Here is a 22,333-nt window from a genome sequence, read left to right as displayed (position 1 = left end):
CGTTCAAAACCCCATTAAATCTCTGGTACTGCTTTCCCTGACAAACGAAAGCATTAAGGGCGGCAGCAGCAAGAGTAACCTCAGAAGTCTGAAGGATGCCGTGCCTGTGCCAGATTTGAGCAGTCTAGCTAATGAATTGCGGATGGAGAGGAGAGCAGAAAGAAGAGCTGAGCCTGACCAGCTTGCGAGAACTGCAAATGAGACCGTCCACAGCCACCCATGATTCACAATCCAGTCTCCCTTCGAAGTCCGTGAACCTCAGGTTCCCAGTGCTGGCATTTTACAGAAGGGGTCTTCCCTTCTCTAACGATGAGCCTGAAGGTTATCACCGCCTGATTGCCCAAGGAGCAGGAAGAGTCAAAGAGCTGTCTCCCCCACCATGTCTTGCCAATGCGATTCACCCATTAGCTGCAGGGACCGTCTATCTCGGGATGAGGGGGCAGCCGTGTCAGAGGGCCCCTTCCCTCCCTCACAGCTTTGCTGTGGATCTTAACAATCTGGCCAATTAAAAAAATATTTATAAGATGCCTCGCTGGCCTTGCCGTCCAGAAAATCAGCCGTGAGACGTGCCGTTACCGGCAGTGCAGTTAGGGGGCTGCTAATTTATCTGCTTGGATTTGCTCAGACTGAGAAAGATTTATTTTTTTTTTTCTTTATTATGGGGTTTCTGCTGCTATTTAAAGCTGCAGCATTTTAGTGCTTCAGAGGAATTCAGGCAGGACTGTCACGAAAGAGACACATAATGAAAAAACACTGTTTTGTACAAATGAAGTACGTTCTTGCTTTCGGGGTTACTTGCAGGTAGCAACTCCCCACTTCGATCCTCTCTTAGGTTAACTCTTTTCTTGATTAGGCATCTTGAGTCTTCCAGTTCTGCGGGGACACGGGTTAAACGGCACCACTGCTTCCTGCCCTGAGCTTGTTTTTCCCCCACATTTGTGTTCTGACAGTAATAATGCTGCTTTGGCCATTACAACACCATGGAGAGCATCCCTAGAAATGAAACGCACGTAGGTCTCTCAGGGTACAAACACATGAATAAAAGAAATTGGTTTACCGTGATAAACTTGGTTGTAAATTTATAGCGTGCTAGCTGCCAACCATTAGTTGTGCTCTTTCCTACCCAGTGGCACACGCTGGTAATTGCAAAGTAGGTTGCTCTGCTTTCTTTCAAGAGTAATCTACTTGGCCTTTGCCTCAAAGTAAGGCATGCACGCAGGCAGCTCCCTGCAGAGTAAGTCATTTGCTGCAGGTTCCCACCCTGCCCAACATTTGCACTGATGGATGGTGGGTTTGCATTGGACGAACTTGGTATTTCGCCAGCACTGTGTGCCTTGTACAGGGAGGATGCTTAAGATATTGCTCCTTCAGGTCTTACTTTGTGCTGATCTTCCAGAAACGGTGGGCTCACATCCCACGTGACATTTCTGAAGCACACCACTTGCTTTACCTATTCTGAATTTTGCATTAAACATTTCATATCAATGGAGACCAATTTCATTGCTAGAGCTAATCAGGTTCATTTACTGAACATGTTCAAAACTTAGCTTCTATATACAGAAAATAAACAAGAAAATGAATTTTCATAACTTCTGCCTTTGATTTATTCATAATAAGACCTATTTACTTGGCAGAAGTTGCAAGACCATCTGTCTTTCTGAAATGTAATGGCTCCAAACTCTGTGAGCACTGTTTTTAAAAGAAAACACTCAGAGCTGGTTTCAGACCTACTGCAAGCAGGCACAGCTCTGTTACTTGACCCATTTATTTCTATCAGACATCTTTGAGGTGTAGTTAGCCTACAGCACCTGAAACAAGACATTGCTTTAGGTCCATTAACATTTTCATTAATTGCCCACCTCTCTCAGCTGATTAATGTAACTGATTAACGTGAGCTTTGTCTGTAACTCAATTCTGAGTCAAATCTTGGCACACAGAGATTCACTGCAAATGTATCATATTAAATTAAAAACTGTGTTTTAATAGCTAGATATATAAGCACAAACATGATGGATCAGCCCATACTTATGCAGAGAAAAGCAATGCCTTGTGCCGGTTCTTTAGAGAAAGATATGGAGCTTTCTTCCAAGAGAAATTACAGGGGACATGATAGTTTAGGGAATTGCTAATACAGCAATAAGTTGCGGAAAGGTGTACTAATTACTGGGTGTACCTCAGCTGTACTGCTAGGCATGAGACTGATGGATGAGTAATGAAGAGAATAATTGTGATTCTGATTTCATTTAAGCCTTGAGTAGCTCCACTTGAAATAATGGAGTTCCACGCTTGTAGAAGTGGTGTGGAATCAGAACCAGAGCCAAAAATGCCTTCAACTACCTGGGAAGTGTCACTTTGTAGAGTCCTTGGTGGCAAGAGGATAGGTTTGAAATACTGCAAAGATAGCTTGTAGCATTAATAATTAATAGTTTTAAAGGATGCCTTTTTTCTTTTGTGTGGCTCTGTTAAAAGAAATAGCCTCTAGAAAAGCAAAAATATTCCAAAGCCCTGCAACTTTTAAAGAAGAAAGACTCTTCTTGCGATGCAAGAATGGAGAGCGTATCATTTACAGAACCACTAACAGAGGGGCTGCTGGCTCTTTTGCACAAGTCAAACGCGCGGCCTGATTAGGAAGAACACCAGGTGACAGCTACCTGACAGGAAATCAGATAAGTGACAGTGACGGTCTGTTTACACATCTTCTCAGTGATAAGGACACAGCCATTCAACACGGTCAACTCTGGCCTGGCTGTGGCCTCATTAAATACGCTCAGTGACCCAACTGTACAGAAGGTGTTGAATTTTCCGAGACAAATTCAAAAGCAGCCTTGCCTGAAAGGCAGGCTGGTTTGTTGAAAAGAGAAATGAAAGGATTGAAAAGACGTGGAGTAACTCCCAGCTCTCTGGTCGGGATGCCCCAGAACACGGTGAATGTACAGCCAACTGCTCTCACGAGGGCTCCGCCTGCCCCATGGAGAGCGGGCTTTTACCTTTAGGACACATTTCACGAGTAATGAGTGCATTTTCAGAAGAAGAAAGAAAGAAACCAGAGACAGCAGAACTGTTAATGTAGGAAAGAAATGTGATTTCCAATTAACAGTACATGTGTGGTGAATTCCGAGCTGTGATGATTTTATTTTAGAACATATCTTTGGATTTAACTGTAACCTTCATTATCCGTGACAGGTGGGCTGTGTCAATAAAATCTCCCCCCCCTTCTTTTCCAGATGTTCCTGCAGCAGCCAACGGTGTCCCTGAGCTTTAGCAATATCCAGCAGCCAGAGCCGCAGCAGCTACAGCAGAGGCCAGGGGTCATTTCTCAGCAGCAGCTTGTCCCCAGTCCTCAGCTCCCTGGGCAAATTGCATCTCCGCAAACACCAAACCAGCAAGTACTGAGAGAAGCAAGTGTGATATCGAGCCAGGTAATCACTTCTTTGACTAGAGGAGCATTTAATATGGAAAGAAGACACTGAGCTGTTACTAAACAAACTAGTGAAGTCATGTTGGTCCTGCACCTTTCCCTTTCCTTCCCTATTCTCCTATGTAAAGGCAGGCTACATAAAGGGTGTCCTTACAGCATTTACTTTACCTTAAATCACTTTTTTAAGACCTCAGCTAGAGGGTTACCTGAGCAGCTGTTCCAGCTCTAAAACAGAGAAGGGCAGGTATGCAAAAAGTGTGGATGGTTCATGTTTATCACAAAAGAAACCTGACAGCACGGTGGAAACCAGCAATAGCAGTGCCAGCAGTGCGATCTCACAAAATGAGCTTCACCCCTGCTCACTCTGCAAATCCAACCAGATGCCATAAAACCTGCTGCCTGCTGCAGTGGCATACTGTTGGGGTTTGTGGAAATTTGTGAGAGATGCCCAGGTTGGGGGTGATACAGGCTCCTGTATAGGGAAATAAAAGAGTTTGGGTTCAGGTATTTGTAACTGAGACCTGTGAAATCAGGTAGGCTTGGCAGAGGATTTTGGTCTTACTGCAGGCTTCTTGGCATTTCCCGTCTTTGCTCCTCCACCCACCTGTTGTGCCTCCCTTCTCAGAAAACCCAGCTCTTATTTCTGAATGTAGCGGTGCCATTAGCTTCAGACCCCTCAGCGTAGCATTTAACCTCCCACACACCCGCATTAGCATGACTATTAAAACAGAAAGTGGATAAATAGGAAAAAAAAAAAAAAGCCCACAGCTTTTCCTTTAGTAAGGTTCATTGCCATCACGGGGCTTTCACAGTGGGGCTAAGCAAGCCTCACCCCAAGCCTCCTCTCCCCGCTCTCTTGCAGGGCCCAAAGGCAGTGAGGAGCGCGGAGCTGGCACCGGGTGGTGGCCGTCCTCTCCGCGCCTCGGCCCCACCATTTGGCCCCACCACGGCCCCTGCAGCCCCACCACCTCGCCGTGGCCCCGGCCCTGGCCCTGGCCCACCCGCCGCCGGCTGCAGCCATGACCAGCAGCTCAGGTAGGGCGGGACATGGAGGGCGCCTGGGTGGCCGCCATTTTGGGCTGCCACCATCTTGGGCTGCCACCATCTTGGGCTGCCCTCAGTGGGTGGGTGAAGGAGGGGGTGAGATGGACGGTAGCATCCATGCCAGCATCAAAAATGGTGTGGCCAGCAGGACGAGGGAAGCGATTGTCCCTCTGTTCTTGGCACTGGTGACACCGCACCTCGGGTGTTGTGTTCAGTTTTGGGCCCCTCGCTAGCAGAAGGACGTGGAGGTGCTGGAATGCACTGAGAGAAGAGCAACTGAAGGGACTTATGAGGAGAGGCTGAGGGAGCTGCGGTTGTTTGGTGTGGAGAAGCCAGGAGTCCTCATCGCTCTGTACAGCCACCTGAAGAGGTTGCAGCGAGGAGGGTGCCGGTCTCTTTTCTCAGGAGACAAGTGATAGGACTTGGGGAAGCAGCACCAAGTTGCTCCAGGGGAGGTTGAGGTTGGATATCAGGAAGAATTTCTTCATGGAGAGGGTGGTCAAGCTTTGGAGCGGGCTGTCCAGGGAGGTGGTGGAGTCACCATCCCTGGAGGCAGTTGAGAGATGTGTGGACATGGCACTGGGGGACATGGTCTAGAAATGAAATTGGTAGTTAGGCAGATGGTTGGACCTTAAAGGTCTTTTCCAACCTAGATGATTCTTTGAACCAAAAAGATGATCCTTTCTCAGTTTTCAGAATGTGGCGTGTGTATGGTCCTTCTCTCACAGCAGTATCCCTTTTTCTTTCTTCCATGTGCAAGACTGTTGCTCAGCCAACCCATTCAGCCAATGATGCCCGGGTCCTGTAATGCAAGACACCCTTCAGACCTCAGCATGGCTGGATCCCAGGCTAAGTACGTGACATCAGAAACACCAAAGTTGCTTTTGAGGAGAAATGGCCTTTTTTAGCAAGATGATTTTAGCAAGTAGTTATAAATAACAGGAGTGCATTACTGGGCCGAGCCTGCCTTCTAGTGTCAGGGTCAGCCTCATCTTTTTTTTTTTTAATCTTTTTTTTTTTTATCTTTTTTTTTCTTTCACTGTCCTTAATTGTGAAATGCCAAAATGATAATGTTTGAACATCATTAAACTGATTCTGTATGTTACCTCAGGAATGTAGGTATTCAGTACTTTTCAAGCATCACTGTTGCTGCTTAAGATTACCTTGAGCTAAAACCTCCAACTTAAAACATACCGATCTGCAGTTGAGATCTTCATTTAAGCTGCTAAATAAAAAAGGCCCAAATTTCAAAGACACATCTCCTGTTCACGTATTCTGCCTGACTCACAGGACCCATTTTTTGGAGCTCACATGCTTGTATAAGTACCCAAATCTTAGCATTTCTGACCAACCCCTAATTTTGAACAGCTGTTTAACAAACACACACCACACTATGATCTCATCACCCTTTACAGGATAAACAGAATTAGGCTGGGTTGGCAGTAGCTTCCTTGTGGTTTTACCCACAGCCTTCCACAAAACAACAAATACTTGGGTTTGGCTGTGCGAAAGCAGGCTAGCAACAGGAGCTGAGTATTTTGTTTCTGGCTCACTCCTCAGTCCAGAGGACTTCTAGAGACTTCTTCTGGTCCTATAATGTGGGTCACAGCTATGGGAACTGCTGACCGTACTTGGCAACGTCTACGAGCAGCTTAAAAAGTAATCAACCCTAGCCATCCTGCAGGAGATTACCAGCCCCACAGGCAGTCGTATAGAAGCACAGGCAGCAGAACGGGGAACGTGTCTACTTCTCAGCTGCTGCAGTTCAGAACTCAGCTTATTAATACAAAATCAAAGGCCGTGTGCTTTAATGAGCCTGGGATGTGAATCAGTGGCTGAAGAGAAGACATGCATAAACCAGAATCTCTAATGAATCTAAAATGTGGTCTGGGTTTTGAGGTGAGATGTATTCTGCCCTCCCAGTCCAGCTCATGTACGGTGTTAAGCAAATGCTGCTCGTTTTCATGCGTGCAGGTCCGATGCCCTGGAAGCCTTTACTTAGAATTATTTATGAAGTTGATGCCCACCCCATATCCTAGGAGAAGACCTTTGTTTCTACACGTTTTTTCTTGATTGTTTTACTTCTTTCTTCCCCAGATACTCTCAAAACCAACAAATGTTTCAAAGTTTGGAAGTGCAGACTTCCAGCAGCGGCTCTCCAATCGTTCTGATGGGACAAGCAGTGTTAAACCAAGGGTTTGCCACGACACCTCCTTCCCAGCCACCCTCTCTGCCACCTATGCAACTCCAGCACCAACAGCATCAGCAACAACGCTACCTGCAGGTAGGGAAGGACAAAGAGGACGATGTATAAAACATGCTCACAGAATAATAAGGCGAACGGGCTGTGCAAACGGGGCCTGCGAGCCTTGACGAGCTGTAAGTTTCAGCGGGAGCCTGATCACGGCAGAGATGGCCATTTCAGAGATAACTGAAATGTGCAAGACACTGATACAGTGTCGTGTGCCCTTCCCGTGTAGCAAGGGAGCAGTGCGAACAGTCAGAATATTTCAAAGGAAATTACTAATCCTGTACATTGGAAACATAATCAGATTATCCTGGATGTATTTAAAGTGTATTTCTAGATGGAGAAAATTGCTGCCTTAGGATTTATTCTGTACTCTTTATTAAGTACAAAATTTGCTTAGTTTACAAGTCAAAAGATGATTTTTAATTACCAGCGCCAACATAAAATAAGATCGGGATCAGATATCCATATCCCTTCCATAAATTAACATACTTCCTCAACTCCACAAGGCAAAGAAGATGAATTGGAGCAGATCACCTGGAAGCACCAGGTGATTTGAAGATATAAAAATACTGATTTTTTTTTTACCTAATTCAGCACACGTAAAGCTAAGGGGAAGGGGGGAAAAGAGGTGTCTATTAACTCAGAAGGAGCTGAACTGAGTCTATAAAACCTGATCACATCTCCACTGGAATCACTGAAAGAGTATCATCGACCTCAAATGATCACACTGAAAAACGAAATCCTTATCATAGCTGAGAATTAACGAAAAACACGGCAGACACCATTCCCAGATGAGCATCTGCAAAATTCACATCGACTTCAACACTGCAATGTCGCACCCTACTGTAAACTCACAAAAAGGAAGGGCTAGAAGGGGCCTTGTGAGGTCCACTAGGATCCCCTGTGTTATTTCTGCTTCGTTTCTGTCACCTAGCCTTGTCATTTCTGCCACATTTGCTCAGCCTGTTCTTAAACAGGCTTTTCAGAATAACCCGCAAATCCTAGGCAGTGCATTCCTACTAGAAAACCTTTCTCAATGCCTAATTGTAATCTTCTTTGCTGCAATTTAAATCTGTTCCTTCTAGCATAGGTAGGCTAACCCCATGCCAAGCACACAGCCCCAGAGATAAAAGCCAGCAGGAGGAGTAATACCTTTAAGCACGCTGTACCTTGAGGAGGACGAGCGCTAGCGTGAAAGAATGAAACAACCCGATGACTTTTATTTTATCTGTAGGTGCAAACACCAAGTTCTTTGCACAATGAGCAAACCGATTCTTTGCTCCTGCCATCTTACTCACCACAGCAAGGGAACATGGGGTATCATCAGGCACAGCAGCAGCAGCAGCAGCAGCGACCAAGAAGAAGCAATAGCTTATCAGAATCATCAAATTTACCACAGCCACTGCGATAAGAGTCCCACCAGCACAATCAATGCACGATTAGCTTTAACCAATGGGCACCTGGGGCAGGAGAGAATGACTCTCTACTTACCGTTTCGGCTTTTGCACAAGCCTTTCTTGCAGAGCCCTGTGACAGAAGGATGCCACAGGGCGCGGACTGCCGCACACAGCGCACGCTCTGCGCGGAGCAGAGCACCGAAGAGCACCGTCCTGTGCGAGCTCCACCGTCAGCGGGTGCACGGGAGGAGGAGTTGGAGCTCGGCGTGCTGCTCAGAAAGCTGTCTGGCAATTCCAAAAGACTGTTGACAGACACTTGAGGTACTTGGCCTTCACTGTTTCAGTTCTTCTTTTGTGTATGAAAAAGCACTGCGTCAAAGGTCTATTGAGGAGAGAACAAGAGATTATTTTTATTATGATTATTGTTATTATTTTGCACAACTGCACAGAGGACAAAACCTAGGCACTTTCTGTAAAGAGAAGTTTGTTTCCTTATTCTTGTGGCCAAATTAGCACATCCAATGGAGAAGAAAGCCTGGTCATTGGTGAAGATGGTCTACAGCTCATAACCCTTGATTTAGAATCTGAAAAGTATTATGCAGCTTATCCTAACTGTTCTTCACGACTAAAAAACAAACAAAAAAAAATCAAAAAAACACTGGACTGTTTTATACATATGAATTGTGATTGCAAAGAAGAACTCGACTTGTAAGCACAATCATGCAACTCTCCCATAATACACGATGGATCCTTCTTCAAGCTAAATAACTCACTCACTGCAAGTCTCTGAGAAATATGCACTGTGTTTTGGCCCACTGACTCGGGATGCTGCAGACTATTACATATCTCTTTCATTATAACATTTAGGATTGAATTTTCCTTTGGGGGGAAAAAAAAAAAGAAAAGAAATGCACTTTTCGCTTTTTTTGTATGTTTTCTGTTGATATGTTTCTAAGAAAGATTTTATGTAATTATTAAATAAAAAGTAGTGTATTGTACAGCTGTTGTAATAATGACCTATTTCTATATAAAATAAAATTATATGGAATTATGTGGAAATTATTTTGTATATGAAATATCAACTCATTTCACAAGTATAAAGATTGTGCTTGTGCTTTTTTGTGAGTGGATATTTTGTAATAAACTAATGAATTAGAAATGTCTCTGTGAAGGGTACTACTGTTTCATGCTATATACGACTCAAACTATTATTTTTTTTCCATATAATGATGGACGGTGTCTTTATTTGTAGAATAAAATAAAATAGCCAAAAGGCTTTATTGCAGGACTTGCACACATTTTCCTGTGGCTGTTCAACTATGTGATTCACCTTAGATTTTATAGCATGAGCTACAGCTTTGCAAGGTGTTTGGCAACCAATTAACCAGCAACAAATATTATCCTACGGGATCTGTGACATGGCATAGGCGATGAGAATGATAGCTTAGGAAATTAAATAAGCTGCTAACCCAGACAGCTTATTTTTCATTCTCTTAAAACTCTGATGGTCTTAGGCAGCTCTGTACTTCCAACCAGATAGTTTGGGACTGGGACGAACATAGGACACGACAGACAGTTTAGAGTGGTTTGACCCAACGTATACCAGGGCTTTGACCCATGTTCACAAAGCAGCAGCTTCACAATTTAAAGACATCGCTGTCCTAAGTTTTCTGATACACCTCTGCTGGATTTGCTCATGTGCCCCCACCACACAGAGCCAAGTTCCCACCTTGGCATCTTTGTGCAGGCACTTTTTCATGTTAAATTCAAATTGACTGCAACTAAATGGAGCAGCCAAGGTACAAATCTGCTTTCCCTCTGCTGATTCTCTGGCAGAAGCAGCAACATCCAACAGAGCACAAGGTGGATAACTGGGTAACATGTTCATCCGTCACAGCAGGATTGAAGGGATGGCTTCCAGAAGCCCCTCAGGGCATCCTGCAGCTGCCTGAGACAGCCTAACCTTGAGGAGAGTGCAAACCGTGCTGTCCTTCTCATGCTTCTGTACCAAGGATCATGTCACAGCCCTGGTTTCCATGCCATAGAGGAACAACGGAGATAATAGGGCGGGGAGCTGGAAGTGATGAAAGTAAACTTTCAGAAAAATATATATATATTAAAAAAAAAAAAAAAAAGGTTCACTTCAGAAAACAGAGTACTGAAAAACCTGGGGAAAAAAAAAAAAAATCTCCCACATAAAACCTGCTGGAAAAATGACCCTGCTGCTTCCACAGTAAGACTGACTGGTAACACTGATTGGTACACAGGTATTTCAGTCCATACAGTCCTTTTACTTTATTTTATTGAAGGAAGATGAGGGGATCAAGTATCTGGTCTCTAGGAAAGTGTTTCTGCCACTAGCTGTAGGCAGCTGTCTTAGATACCTGAGCTAGCAGGCTCGTCTTTAAGTTCTTACATTTGGTGAAGCAAGAGTGACCCCTCCAGATGAGGATTAAAGAACTAAATCCTAAGGTGCTCTCTCACTTGATGTCTGAAGGAAATTCTCTCTTCCATTAACTATAGACAAACCTTAGCACAGACACATCAGCTAAGCAGAGGCTAATTTGACAAATGCCATCCACTTCTGTACAGACTTAGTTTAGGAAAGGGGAAGGGAAATCTGTTCATGCAGGCAAGAGATGACGAAGGCACCTGAGCACCTCAGAAGGAAATACCCATGGCAGTAGCACTTTGTGGGTCTACATTGATATTGATGGCTTGGACTGGCGCACGCTTCGTTGGGTTAGAAACTGGCTGGATAGCCGGGCCCAAAGAGTCGTGGTGAATGGAGCCAAGTCCAGTTGGAGGCCAGTCACTAGTGGCGTCCCCCAGGGCTCGGTGCTGGGGCCGGTCCTCTTTAATATCTTCATCGATGATCTGGACGAGGGCATCGAGTGCACCCTCAGTAAGTTCGCAGATGACACCAAGTTAGGTGCGTGTGTCGATCTGCTTGAGGGTAGGAAAGCTCTGCAGGAGGATCTGGATAGGCTGCACCGATGGGCTGAGGTCAACTGCATGAAGTTTAACAAGGCCAAGTGCCGGGTCCTGCACCTGGGGCGCAATAACCCCAAGCAGAGCTACAGGCTGGGAGATGAATGGTTGGAAAGCTGCCAGGCAGAGAAGGACCTGGGAGTGATGGTGGACAGTCGGCTGAATATGAGCCAGCAGTGTGCTCAGGTGGCCAAGAAGGCCAACGGCATCCTGGCTTGTATTAGGAACAGCGTGACCAGCAGGGCTAGGGAGGTGATCGTCCCCCTGTACTCAGCTCTGGTGAGGCCGCACCTCGAGTACTGTGTTCAGTTTTGGGCCCCTCGCTACAAGAAGGACATCGAGGTGCTTGAGCGGGTGCAGAGAAGGGCGACGAAGCTGGTGAGGGGCCTGGAGAACAAGTCCTACGAGGAGCGGCTGAGGGAGAAGAGGAGGCTCAGGGGCGACCTTATCGCTCTTTTTAGGTACCTCAAGGGAGGCTGTAGCGAGGTGGGGGTTGGCCTGTTCTCCCACGTGCCTGGTGACAGGACGAGGGGGAATGGGTTTAAGTTGAGCCAGGGGAGTTTTAGGCTAGATGTTAGGAAGAACTTCTTCACTGAAAGGGTTGTGAGGCACTGGAACAGGCTGCCCAGGGAAGTGGTGGAGTCACCATCCCTGGAAGTCTTCAAAAGACGTTTAGATGTAGAGCTTAGAGATATGGTTTAGTGGAGGGCTGTTAGCGTTAGGTTGGAGGTTGGACTCGATGACCTTGAGGTCTCTTCCAACCTAGAAAATTCTGTGATTCTGTGATTCTGTGATCACGAAATCATTAGGGTTGGAAAGCCCTCCAACATCACCTGGTCCAACCACCCCCCTGCCACCACTGTCACCCACTAACCCATGTCCCCAAGCACCAGGTCCAACCTCTCCTTGCACACCCCCAGGGACGGTGACTCCACCACCTCCCTGGGCAACCCGTCCCAGTGCCTGACTGCTCCTTCTGAGCAGAAATGACAGAGGACACAGGAAGAAAAGAAAAACTTTGAGGAATCATTTTATTTGTGGGGATGCTTGTGATACACCTCCTGATTTCCAGAGGCTATGTCCAAAACACCTCTTTAAAATCAGCAGTAAAAAACAGCCCCGACCCGTGCCTGAGGCTCCCTCACGGGGCAGACGGCGGGCGCCCACTCTCAGCCGCCTCACGGGGCGCCAACGGCCGCGCCGCGCGCGCCCCCTCTCCCCGCCCGCCCCCCCCGCCCTCCCTTTAGCGCCTGCGCAGTGCGCGCCTGCCGCCACCCGGAAGTGCCCGTTCCTCCCAGCCTGCCCTGCGCCATCCTTTCCGGCCCGCGCCCGGGCAGGGTGAGAGGCGCTGCGGGGCCGTCCGCCGCCATCCGCCGCCATCCGCAGCCATCCGCTGCCATCGGGGACAGCCGCGGGGCCGGGATGGTGGCGGGGGCGGCTGTGGGCGTGGGGAGGGCCGGGGGGCACGGATGGGAGGCGGGGGCCGCCCGCATCGGGCCTGCGAGGAGATGGGGGGGGGGGGTGCGGCCTAGCCGGGGGGGTGCAGGCCTGGCATGGAGATAGGGGACGGGGTGCGGGGTGCTGCTTAAATGCTGAGGGCCCGGCGGTGAGACGCTGCGGCCCGATCCGGGGTAATTTACCGGGTGTGGGAGCTGCGTGACAGCAAGGAGCCGGGGAAAGCCGCGGCGTGTGTGACGGGTGTGTGCCTGGCTGCTTTTCAGCGTCGCTCAAATGGCTCCTGCGAAGAAAGGGGGCGAGAAGAAGAAGGGGCGGTCTGCCATCAACGAGGTGGTCACCAGAGAGTACACCATCAACATCCACAAGCGGATCCATGGCGTGTAAGCGCTGGGGTTTTGTCGGTGAGGTGGGCTGTGTGTAAAGCGGCGTTTGGAAGTGGGCTCGGTGGGTTTTAAGCTGCAGAGGACGAGGTTTCCTGGCCTTAATTTGCAGGTAGAGCTGTTTACCTCTGTGCCTGAGTTGTCATTCCTACCCAGCTGAAGTCTAAAATTTAGCTCATTATAGTAAGTTTTAGAAATTAAATACTGTTGTAATCAAATGGTTGGATTTGTGCTTGGCACTGGTTGTGTGAGTTGTAAATTGGGGTATGAGTTGATGTGAACAGTACTGGCTGGGTTTTGCGTGCTGTTGTGGAGAGGAGAGTAACTTTGCCCCTGACAACGCGCTGAGTCTTGTAGGACCACGTAGCAGCAGCACGGCGCTGGAGAGGGGTTGTGAGAAACTGCCTTGCCCTTTGATTCTCTCCATGTGTATGGTAAAGTCACGTGGAAGAAAACCATATCCAAGTCAGACCAGTTTGAAATTGCTGAAATTAACTTAAAGCAGGAGAGAAGTGAGACAGTGACTGCTGGAGAACTGTGGGTGAGGATGGGAGGCGGTGGTACCCGGACTGCCCATCATGCTAATCCTAATGCTGATGTTCCTGTTCTCAGGCCCTCCTGTGTAGGGGAGGCAGTAAGGGTGAAATATTTTTTGTGTAGTTCTTGTCTCATGTGTAATCACCCAGCCCTGATTTCTAGCAGTAAATATCAAGAGTTGTTTCTAAGTAATGCTGAGTATAACCCGCTGTGGGGCCTGAAGCCTTGTTAACCCTAGTCGTGTGTCCCAGGGTGGGTGTATACAGCAGAACAGTCGCAGTGCAGCTGTAACCATCCCTGTCACTGACAGTCTCACAAAATCTGGCAGTAATGTGCACGAGATGAGCCATGTTTGCACTACAGGTGCGGTGGGGCTTCTGGTGCAGTCCTTACATGGAGAAAATAAACATCAAATCCCATTTAACAGAAGCTGTTCCTGAGAATAGTATCAGTTTTATTTTTGTGCTGCTTATTTCTGTGCTGATAAAAGTTACTTCAAGTTTGTATGACCATTGTCATCCTGCTTTTTTTCTAGGCCTTTTAGTTACAGTCTCTATGAAAGCTCTGATCTCTTCAGTAGTAGTGCCAGAAGTGATAGTGTCAGCGTGCTAGAAATAAGATCTGGGAGTTCTTGCAGCTGCAAAATTTTACAGAGCTCATTCTGTGTAGAGGTGTGTGGTTTCTGTTAGGCGTGGACCTGGAGGTGAGCAGCTACCTCCAGGTCTGGTCAAAATACGATGCAGCCAGGGTTGCTGAACAAAATCATTTGAATCGTATGCTCGGAGAATATCGGTGTTTGACTGCTGCAACGAATGTCCAGTGCTGGCAGATCCCTGAGGTTCAATAAATGGCTCTCTTGTCTGTCCTAGGGGTTTCAAGAAGCGAGCACCGCGTGCTCTCAAGGAAATCCGCAAATTTGCAATGAAAGAAATGGGAACTCCTGACGTCCGCATCGACACCAGGTTGAATAAGGCAGTCTGGGCGAAAGGAATAAGGTAAATCTCGGCGGCTTTTGGGGTCGGAGGGAGAACTTTAATGGGTAGACGAGTGTGTAGCCTTTTTGCTGTGCATGTGTTTTCCTTGCAAATGCTTCCTTTCTTACAGGGTGTGCGCTCTGCAGTTGCTGTGAGGTGTTAAGGCGACCCAAAGGGTTTTAGGAAAAGACTATGAGGAGTGGGACGTCTTACACCATAATGAAAAGTTAATCTGGCAGAGATTTATCCTGTTAGTGGTGAACTGAGCACCCACAGGACCTCGTTTTAAACCACATCTTGTAGGAAACAGATGCCTAGGTCTAGCCTGTGCCATGCTCACAGTCCTTACCTGGAGCTGTGCGCCGTGGCCAACCCTTCCTTCAAAAACAGCAGGAGATGGGCCCAGATGGGGTTGCTGTTCCCTGTCCTCCCTGCTAAGCTGTTCTGGTTCATATGCAGAGAAGTCACAGCTGAGCCAGGTGGCGGCGTAACCAGAGCTCAGCAGTCAGGCAGCGAACTGGGGCTTCTTTGTACGTTCTGTGGAGCGGGGAGCCGTCTCACCTGTCTTCCCACTGAGTTGAACTGCAGTTTTCACTCAGCTGGAATTGCTGATGTATGCAGAGCATCACATCTTACGCTGGGAGAGTTGGGAGGCCAAAATCACAGCTTCAGCCAGCGTGGTGGTCAGGGATCCAAGTGGAGTTGTGAGAAATGCTTTTGATTTAAGAAGGGGGTGACCTGAAGCAAGTTCCTGAGTTATGTATGGATAAAAACACGCTGTGCTAGATCTGATTTAGTAAGTGTGCTCCGAGAAGGAATAGCAAGGAGGAATTTCCTCAGGTTTTGTGAGGTACTCGGAGCAAGACTAGTCCCAAGCCCGGAGTCCATCTCAGGTAGGAGGTTACTCTGGAAACAGTGCAGGCAAATTACTTGGTGCCTGCCCTCAGCATCACGTTTTGTGCAGTGTTAGGGGAGGATGTGAGGCTGTGACTTGGTGTCACAAAACCATTTCAGCGATTCAGTTGTGGTTTCATAGATGTTGTGAGGAAGAAATGTTGATCAATTGTAAATAAATAAGATCTGTGATGAGCTGTGGCGTTTACTAAAATTGCACCCTTACTTGTGGCACACAGAGTGGGCAGTACTCTGACTCTTGACAGGGCACACAGGCTTTTGGGATAGTTGTGGGGTTATTTTTCCCCTCCCTGTTTTCTGTTCAGGAAAGAATGCCGGGCACAGGCACAGACAGGAGCCGAGTGGCTGGGGAGCAGCTCCTCAGAGAGAGGGCCCTGGGGGTGCTGCTGGCAGCGTGACCTTGGCCAGGGGGCAAACCCCATTTTGGGGTGCAATAAACTGCAAATTTTCTCTACCATGAGGGTGGTGAAACCCTGGGACAGGCTTCCTGCAGGCGTGGTTGATGCCCTGTGCCTGTCAGTGTTCAAGAGGCTCTGGTCTTTGAAGGTCCCTTCCGACCAAGCAGCTCTGTTCAGCTGACACAGGCTTGGTAGCAGCAGCTGCTTGCTGGTCACACTCCTGCTGTGCTCTGTGATCAGCTCCCGGATCAGCAGTAGACTGACTCTATGCACCCACTCTGTCATGGATTCATCTTACTCAAGGCTCAGTTAACTCTTAACCTGCTCACAATTCTTTAAGGAATTCTTGAAGAATTTCTTTAAGTACTAAAGAAAGTACTTTATCTATTGAAAATTAATGTCATCTTCATTTTAGGAACGTTCCTTACCGCATCCGTGTGCGTTTGTCCAGAAAACGCAATGAGGATGAAGATTCCCCAAACAAGCTGTACACACTGGTTACCTACGTACCAGTCACAACATTCAAAGGTAAGGTTGCCTGCTGTCTCTTTCTCCACACCAGTTGTAGCGAGCAGCTGGCGGAGTGGGACAGCTCCTCCTGCAGTACAAAACTGGGAGGAAAAGCATGCAGAAGGGGCCGAACAGCTGGCTTAACTTCACTGCAGAGAACAGGACTGCTAGCTAGCCCGATCAGCATTAAAACCCAAACTGAGAATTCAGTGAAATAATAAAAACATAAATTTTGAGAGAATAAAAAACACTGACCATAGTTGTTAGGGTGGCTTAAGGTTTGTGTTCACCTATGTGAAGCACACCTTTATGTTGAAAGCTCAAGCTGGTTAAGCCTTCTGCTTGTCAGCTGAAAAGCATCTTGTTTTCAAAATAATTTAAGGTGGAAATTTTCATTTGTGCCTGTGTAGTTTGTTTTTCTGGAAGTAATAGCCAAACTAGCTTTGAAACTGTTGGGGGACTTCTCTTGGGAAGACTTGAATAAGCATAAAGGGAACTGTTCTTGGAATAGATACTGATACCATTTCTTGTTCTGCAGGCCTACAGACGGTCAACGTGGATGAAAACTAAACTCATTTTAATTAAAATGATAAAAAGAAAGTTTAAGTCTTTTTTTGTGTGTGTTGCCTGGTCTCTTCAAGCTCTCATCGGTAAAGCATTCAATTGAGCAGGTGTCAGGCTCTTCAAACACCTCACGTCACTGGGGCTTGTACGTAATGGTGTAATTTTATTTTTTTGATAACACTAGGCTTCTGCGTGTGAATGTATTAGGGAAGATAAATGTGGGGGGGGCAGAGTCCTAGAGCTTTGTTCCTGGGGGAATAAAGAGCCATCACACCCGTATTTTAACAGCACTTTGTGTATGTAATCTCTTGGGATAGAGTCTGTGGCTGGTCCCCTGCTGGTCTTGGGAGGCTTCTCCCAAACACATCTGCACTGTGCTGTACCACGGGGTTCTGACCAGTCCACTAAAGGCAAACGCCACCTCAGGGACCTTGTTTAATGAAGAGGGACTACAGGCACTCACCTGCCACAAACCAAGAGGTGCTGCCACTGCAAGTCTAGTACAAAAAGGGTTTATTGAAAAGTGCATGTTTTCACAGACCAACATCAGAAGCACAGTCCATGTACACTTAACATCTCGGCAAGACATACAAATTGGAATAGACTCAAATATATTAAAATAGTTTCAATTACCAGCATTGAAACGGTTTTCAGTATTAGTGCAAAAAAGGCAACCCAAACAAACTGCAGACGGTAGCTGAGAATTTTTTCCTGTTTTTTTTCTTTTTTTTTAAAAAAAGGGACAATGAGACAGCTGCCGTACTCCCAGTACGGAAGAGGACTTCAGTGTCTTCACGCTGTAGGCAGATGTTTCCTTTTACATTCAAAACAAGAACATAATAAATCAATGGCACAAAACAACTTGAATGCTCTTTAGCTTTTAAAGCTATTAAACTGAAAACCACAGCCCAACAAATTGTTTATCAAAAGTCCACTGCTAACTGAAAGCCTTTTACAGTATGTGCTTTGGCATAGCGTCAGTGCATTTGGGTTTCTGACAGGTTTGCTGCTACTGGGTGCTTAATTTTGTCTGTTCGCCCCGCGACTGGCAGCTCGTCCCGTTCGTTTTGAGGCTGTACTGATTCAGTTTGGCGTTCTCAAGTTTTGGTTTCAGTTCTAAGGGCTTTTCAAAGAAATTCACTAGCGACTGTTCGGTCAAGAGGGATGCTAAAATATGTTCAAAGGAGACCGTCCAGTCCCCTTCGGTTACCGGTGACGACTGAGAGTCTTTGTGAGGGGTCTTCACAGTGTCAGTAAAAACAGCGTCCTGGTCTGAGGCGGCGGCCTCGGGCTGCAAGTCCTCGGTGAACTCATCCGATCCGCTCCCCAGGCTGATGCTTCTTTGTCCGACCTCGCCGATCTGCAGTAACAGCGTGGTCACGGTGGCTATGGCTTGATACAAGTCGTTCTCCTCCGGATCTTCGTGGAACATGCTGTACAAGGTCTTGCAGAACTGAATGAATTCCCTCTGCAAAGGATGAGACGCCAGCATGAGAACCGCGGGATTCCTTGGGATTGAGGAGGGCTTTTTTCCAGCCTGCTACGCTGCAGGTGAGGGCGAGTCTGAAACTTCTATTCACCAGGCAGTGTGAGGACAGGAAGGTGCTAGAGAGGTGGCTGAGTTTTTAAACGTGATACCTTTTCCCTGGATCAGAGTAACCAAATCCTAGCTATCTAAAGGACTGAATCTAAGCTTGGACTTAAATTAGACTTTATCACAAAGAGCTCAACTGCTGTATTTAGTCAGTTAATTTATGAATGCTCTCCACTTCTTTAAAAGCAGCCCACAACTTCTAATACACATACCTGGCTCATTTTGGGCAATTCTTTTTCAGTTTTAGTATCCTTTTCTTTGGCGAGATCCTTCAGCATCTGTTTCAACTGCTTTTGGTAATCTACTGCATCACCTGTTAAGGAGTAGACAGAAAAATGAGAACTAGTTTTCAAGTCACTGCAATAAATCAACATTCCAAAATAAAAACCAGAGAGCAAAGATAATGGAGCAGGGTTACCAAATGGACAGTTGGTTATCTCATTATGCACAGGGGTTAGAGAACCATTTCTGACATACCGTTTGCTTTTCCAATGACTAGTGGTCTCGAAGTTGACAGCAAAGGATTCTTCAGTGGTGACTGGCTGTCTCTTTCATTTTCTGTGAGAGCTGGCCAAAAATTGAAGTGTAATGGTTAGTCCTTCAAATAATGCGTGACGTCTATTTATGCTTTTAAAATTTACATGCTTGAAGAAAGCTAAATAATAGGGCAAGTATGTTTTTAAGCAGTTACCTCATTAAATCATTATGCAAAATTATCTTAATGTAAGTAAGGCTGGTGCTGCAGGGAGAGAGCAGGACGTTTGCCAAGAATGGCAGATTTAATTTGAAACTTTGCACAGAGGAAGTACCACAAAGTTTTGTCACTTCATCACAAGTGGATCAAGATGTGATAAGGACATTTTTAGTGTAAATCAAGTATAACCGTGCAAAAATGTTTTATCCCAGTTCATATTTGGCCTAGAAGTAACCTTGGAATTGGCTACAGAATATCTCAGGATGCAGCAGATGTGAGCCTTAACATCCTGCATCTATGAATTCCACACAAAAAGGTTTTAACTGAATTCATTTTTGAACTGCAGCAAGCATAATTACACATGCAAATCCTATATATACTCCCAGCTGAAGGAAGCAAGACAGGGTTCTTCGTTAAGCAGCCTTTTCCCAAAAGCTTTAAGCAAGAGTTTTTTGAGGAAACTGAGGTATTCGTTCCCTTTCAAGTTTCTTACCAGGCGGGATATGGAGCTTGTAGAGTAACTTTATCTTCTCATTCATTTCTCCATTATACATGACATCTGCAAGAAGAAAAAAAAAAAAGAAAAAAAAAAAAGAACAATAAGGAAGTGGACTAGAGCATTTATTTTCACAGCTTAAAATAAATCAGCCATCTCTGTGCACAAAAGATAATTGTTTGCACGGACAATGTATGAAAACATATGGCCAGTGTATTACTTTGAAATATTTTAAGTTGTGCCTGTTAATGAGGAACAGCAGGTGACAGCCATCTGGTTTGTTCTTTGTTCTTGTAAGATGGACTGGGAGTACCGAACCCTGTGGAACTTCATCATCGTTTAAAAATATCAAGGAGAACGGCAGGGAAGATAACAAAGGCTGTTTGTTGCCACAGATAAACAGGAACATGAAAGAGGAGAGACAGAAAAATTGTTTCCTTGGGGGCCATCAGATTCTCAGTGTTTCCCCCCTTCAGCCCTTACTGCTGATCTATGTAGAATAAGCCCCAGAGAGATAACTGCTTCACATAGAATATAGCTAATATTTCCAGTGACCAGGAGAAATGAGATTCTAAACTTTCAAAGGGACTGAAAAACTCTGATTTATTATTTTTTAATTGAAAGAATATAAGAACTGAAATCATAAAACAATATAGGTTGATTTTGTTAACATCAAAAAAAAAGTTAAAAAGCTTAAGTGGCAAGAATATGGATTTACTTAATATATTGAAGCTTCTGAGTACTTAATCATTTATTTTTCAGTTGGGATCAGGCAACAGTTGAGTTGCAGCACTGTTCTTCAGCCAGATTTTGGGATGGAAAGCCTCATGTCGTTAGCACAGCTGGTGGCCTTAAGCACCACACTCAGTCCCTGCTGGTCAGATTTTTTTTTTGTTCTGCTTATTGTCAACATGAGGCAAGCAGCAGTCTTATATGATCTTATATAAGAATAAAGTAAGTCTTGAGGAAGCAATTACAGACCGTATATTGCAATTTAAGAGTTATACCGAATGTCCTGTGACATCTGTGTCCCACCCCATCCCACCCAACCCTCGCCCAACTTCCACCCCGTGTGAGAGTGGTACCTAAGCAGCTGGCGAGCCCCTTGAACTCGATCAGACGGTCCATGTTCTCATCCAGGAGCCGGAACGTCCTCTCGGCGAGGACATCGGTGTGCTCCCCGCACGTCCAAGGCGAGACGAGCTTGTACAGGTTGGTGAACTGCTGGGCATCGATTCGGTACTGCTCAGCGTACGGCCTGCTGGGGTCGTGCCGCTCGACGACGGGGCTCGTCGTGTCCCAGTAGCATCTGATGAGGTGTTCCCGCTAGGAGAAATCAAAGGCCAGAGAGGAATTGCAGTCTGCGGTATCAACAGAGCAAGACTGGCAGCAAAAGGCATTCACATCAAAGGAGGCTGGAAATACTCAAAATTCTCTTTGTGTGTGTGGTGTGATGATGATACTGAGACTGTTCCCGTGAGGAAAAGCAAAGTATGGATCTTTAATTAGGGTATCCAAGTGCTCTCATCATTTCCAGTGGATAATTAATAAACTTGAAGAGAAACTGGACAGAATCTTGGAGGAAATTTACTGCTGCTGACACTCATCTGGCCCATGATGTATCTAACCATCCAAAGGTATAGGGGACCATAGAAAAATTAGGGTAAGTGTCACTTATGCCTGACCTGCTCATTTATTCTCTCCCAGACCTCTCTGCTTGGATACTGTTCCTATTAGTCTTCCCCTAGAGACATGCTGATGCAAAACGAAGGGCCCTAACAAAACGAGCTGCCCCAGGGGAACAAAAGAGATAATGAAAAAAGGAACCACAAAGAAACCAAGTAAGGAAAGGGAAGGAGTGCAAGCAAGTTAAAGATCAAAAACGGCAGCAAGGAACAGGGGGGAAGCACCACAGAGCAAGCTCCAGCAGCATCCTCTCGCAACCACTAATGGATCAAGGATACAGCTGCTCTTAGCCACAAAGCTACACAGCACTGAGCACATACCACAATAATATGCTCAGTGCCCAGTATTTATGCATGAACAATACACCTAAGAAATGTCCATTAGAGGTCACAATTGCATACTTGGAGCTCTAAATCAAGTATATCTGCATAATCTTAGTTGTCCCTGTCTCCAAATAACTTTTACAACAGCTCTTTCGAATACCATCCTGACACAGAGGAACTGAAACAGAGACTGCTTTTGATGTAAAAAAATAAAACTATTAGAAAACTGGGAACAGACAGCAAAGACGTAAGTTTCTGTTTTGTTTTTGTTTGTTTGTTTGCTTTCCCATGGAAAACAGAGAGTCTTACCTTTAAAGAGCATTAAGAGAGCAGGACTTAAAAGTACTACAGAGCTCTCAGTGAGAATATCTACAGATTAAGTCTAGTCTGCATGTGGAAATTACCAGAACCTAATTTCTCATGGACTGTTACCTAGCAGCAAGTTAGAAAAGAAATTCTGAAGTCGTTCTCCTTTGAATGATCAGGACGTTAGTACATCTCTTTAACAACTGGACAACCACAGAAAAGACAAATTGACAAGGTCCACCTTCAGATCTCATCCAAACAATATACCCAGGCAGACAGAAGACCTCTCCCAGAAGTCCCAGACACAGCATCTGAGATGGCTCCACTAAGTGAAGGCTGCAGGTTATACCCAGAAGCCTCACTCCAATACCTTCATCCCCTACTTTTCAGGTACACC

The 22,333-nt window shown here is 46.0% G+C and overlaps 3 protein-coding genes across 9 annotated transcripts in view; 2 read left to right on the top strand and 1 right to left on the bottom strand.

Annotated features, from left to right (window-relative positions):
- Positions 1-9,269, top strand: part of NPAS2 (neuronal PAS domain protein 2) — a 99,190-nt gene extending 89,921 nt beyond the window's left edge. For 4 of the 5 annotated variants that reach the window (XM_084526784.1, XM_084526785.1, XM_084526783.1 and 1 more), the window contains 5 exons: positions 3,225-3,419; positions 4,281-4,453; positions 5,223-5,315; positions 6,560-6,746; positions 7,948-9,269. In XM_084526784.1, coding sequence (XP_084382910.1) covers positions 3,225-3,419; positions 4,281-4,453; positions 5,223-5,315; positions 6,560-6,746; positions 7,948-8,124 — 825 coding nt within the window. In that variant the 3' untranslated portion in view covers positions 8,125-9,269. Of the gene's footprint in view, positions 1-3,224; positions 3,420-4,280; positions 4,454-5,222; positions 5,316-6,559; positions 6,747-7,798 lie in introns of all 5 variants that reach the window. The other variant, XM_084526786.1, reaches the window with a different exon arrangement.
- A 3,093-nt stretch (positions 9,270-12,362) lies between these two features.
- On the top strand, positions 12,363-16,873 carry RPL31 (ribosomal protein L31). Its single transcript, XM_084526880.1, has 5 exons — positions 12,363-12,439; positions 12,823-12,939; positions 14,346-14,471; positions 16,179-16,291; positions 16,812-16,873. The coding sequence occupies exons 2-5, from the start codon at positions 12,833-12,835 to the stop codon at positions 16,841-16,843; spliced, it is 378 nt and encodes a 125-aa protein (XP_084383006.1). The 5' UTR covers positions 12,363-12,439; positions 12,823-12,832; the 3' UTR covers positions 16,844-16,873.
- Positions 16,874-17,333: 460 nt separating this feature from the next.
- TBC1D8 (TBC1 domain family member 8) overlaps positions 17,334-22,333 on the bottom strand; it is a 46,353-nt gene continuing 41,353 nt past the window's right edge. For all 3 annotated transcript variants that reach the window (XM_084526755.1, XM_084526756.1, XM_084526757.1), the window contains 5 exons: positions 20,707-20,947; positions 19,619-19,684; positions 18,909-18,998; positions 18,644-18,744; positions 17,334-18,305 (listed from right to left, as the gene is read on the bottom strand). In XM_084526755.1, the coding sequence (XP_084382881.1) occupies positions 17,847-18,305; positions 18,644-18,744; positions 18,909-18,998; positions 19,619-19,684; positions 20,707-20,947 (957 nt within the window). In that variant the 3' untranslated portion in view covers positions 17,334-17,846. The remainder of the gene's footprint in view (positions 18,306-18,643; positions 18,745-18,908; positions 18,999-19,618; positions 19,685-20,706; positions 20,948-22,333) is intronic.

This window comes from Aythya ferina (assembly GCF_964211825.1).
Source record: "Aythya ferina genome assembly, chromosome: 1".
Lineage (NCBI taxonomy): Eukaryota > Metazoa > Chordata > Aves > Anseriformes > Anatidae > Aythya > Aythya ferina.
The sequence above is the reverse complement of the archived record's forward strand: the minus strand, read 5'-3'. Positions and strand labels throughout refer to the sequence as shown.